Source organism: Stegastes partitus, unplaced genomic scaffold (assembly GCF_000690725.1).
Source record: "Stegastes partitus isolate 25-593 unplaced genomic scaffold, Stegastes_partitus-1.0.2 Scaffold418, whole genome shotgun sequence".
Classification (NCBI taxonomy): Eukaryota; Metazoa; Chordata; class Actinopteri; family Pomacentridae; genus Stegastes; species Stegastes partitus.
Window position 1 is genome coordinate 477,357 of NW_007578149.1, and position 1,633 is coordinate 478,989.

Below are 1,633 nucleotides of genomic sequence, written 5' to 3' on the forward strand. Positions count from 1 at the left end.
CTGCTTTCGTGCGACGTCACGAATCACCAACACGCCTTAAACGTCCACACCAGACGTGGTGGTGAGCGGATGTCGTAGCGCTTCACAAGTGTGAAATATTAATTTTAATTTCAATCCCAATTTTGACGACTGTAAACATCGTATTCTGTGAATAAGAGGACTTGGTGAGTCAGATCAACCGGATGAGTTTCTCCACTGATGGATGATGAAGGACTCACCAGGTAGTAGTTACATAACCAGGGTGTGATGATGGACGAGACTAGTTCACGTTAGAAACACCAGGTGACACAGTTCCAAACTGAGGTATGTGTTAAAGCCGAACTAGTTTGTGGAATGTAAACGCTGCAGACTGAAGCTGCTCGTCCAAGAATGTCCTGTTTTCTTCACGTCAGACTCCTGGAACTCGTCAACCTCCTCGGGCTTAATTAAATTTCTCTTTGCAACGAGGAAACGAAGAGTTGGCAAAGAAATCCACCGTTATGGAGCTGATAACAGAACAGGCTTTTTTTGTTTTGTAAATCGGCCCAAGCAGCTCTGATTTGCTTGAAGCTTTTATTTTTATCATAAACTCTACAGATTTTTTTTTAATCTTTAGTTGTAAAGATTCAACAAAAATAACTTTCTTTTAATTTTCATCACTATTTCCCATAAAAACTCATTTATATAGTTTTGTATTGTTGTGACCTTCAGCTACATGTGGTTCAGGAAACATCAGTTTGATGGAGATGGAACTTTATGTTTATATTTTAACCCACCTGTAATTATAAACTTCTCGATGTACGGTCCGATATGACTGGTTCTGAATCAGTGACATGATGAGAACGAACAGAGAACATTTCAGGTTTTTATCTTTAATCAGATGTTGTTGTTCAAACAGACTCAGATTTAAAAACAATAAAAATAAATAAACAACTGCTGAAAGTGGCCAGAAGGCCGTTAAAGTTGATAAAATTTCTCAAACATCCATATTTTATGCCGTACATCTTAATTCAAATCAGAAAGCGTTGGAGTTGGAACGACCCAGATGTTTCAACTCAGATCTCTGGACTTTGTTCTTCTCGCTGCAGGTTTTTGCATCGTGTTCGGTGGACCAGTCGATCCGTATCTGGGACATCCGCGCCCCGCCGAACTCCATGCTCTCCGCCGACGAAGCCCACTCGTCCGACATCAACGTGATCAGCTGGAACCGGACCGAACCATTCCTGCTGTCGGGGGGGGACGACGGGATCCTCAAAGTGTGGGACCTGCGACAGTTTAAGGTAGAAGCCGACAGCGATTTGTCTGAAACCGTCTAATGAGCTTGTTTCACTGAAAACACGCAACGTAATCCCAGAGCTCAGAGGCGCTTCGGTGTGGGTTAAAGCGGAGGAACCCAACATCAGTGCCACCCAGAAAACTGTGTTTAGTGTTTGTAATGTTACACCATCAAATCCTCGTGCACCGGCCCCGCCTAACTACTCGCATGTGTTTGTACCTGTTACACAATAGTGTTGTTGTTACCGCCTCCACACACAGGAATCCAGTCTGAATTGACCCTTTAGAGGAATAGTTTGGAATATTATGGGAAATAAACTAATAAAACTAAATTACGTAGTGCAAGAACAATGCAGTGCAGAGTAGAAAAGCAAATAGA

General features: G+C 42.4%; 1 protein-coding gene across 1 annotated transcript in view; it reads left to right on the forward strand.

Moving 5' to 3' along the window:
* The window catches only part of grwd1 (glutamate-rich WD repeat containing 1), a 15,402-nt gene that overhangs the window by 10,220 nt on the left and 3,549 nt on the right, over positions 1-1,633 (forward strand). The window contains exon 6 of the mRNA XM_008285831.1: positions 1,068-1,259. Coding sequence (XP_008284053.1) covers positions 1,068-1,259 — 192 coding nt within the window. The remainder of the gene's footprint in view (positions 1-1,067; positions 1,260-1,633) is intronic.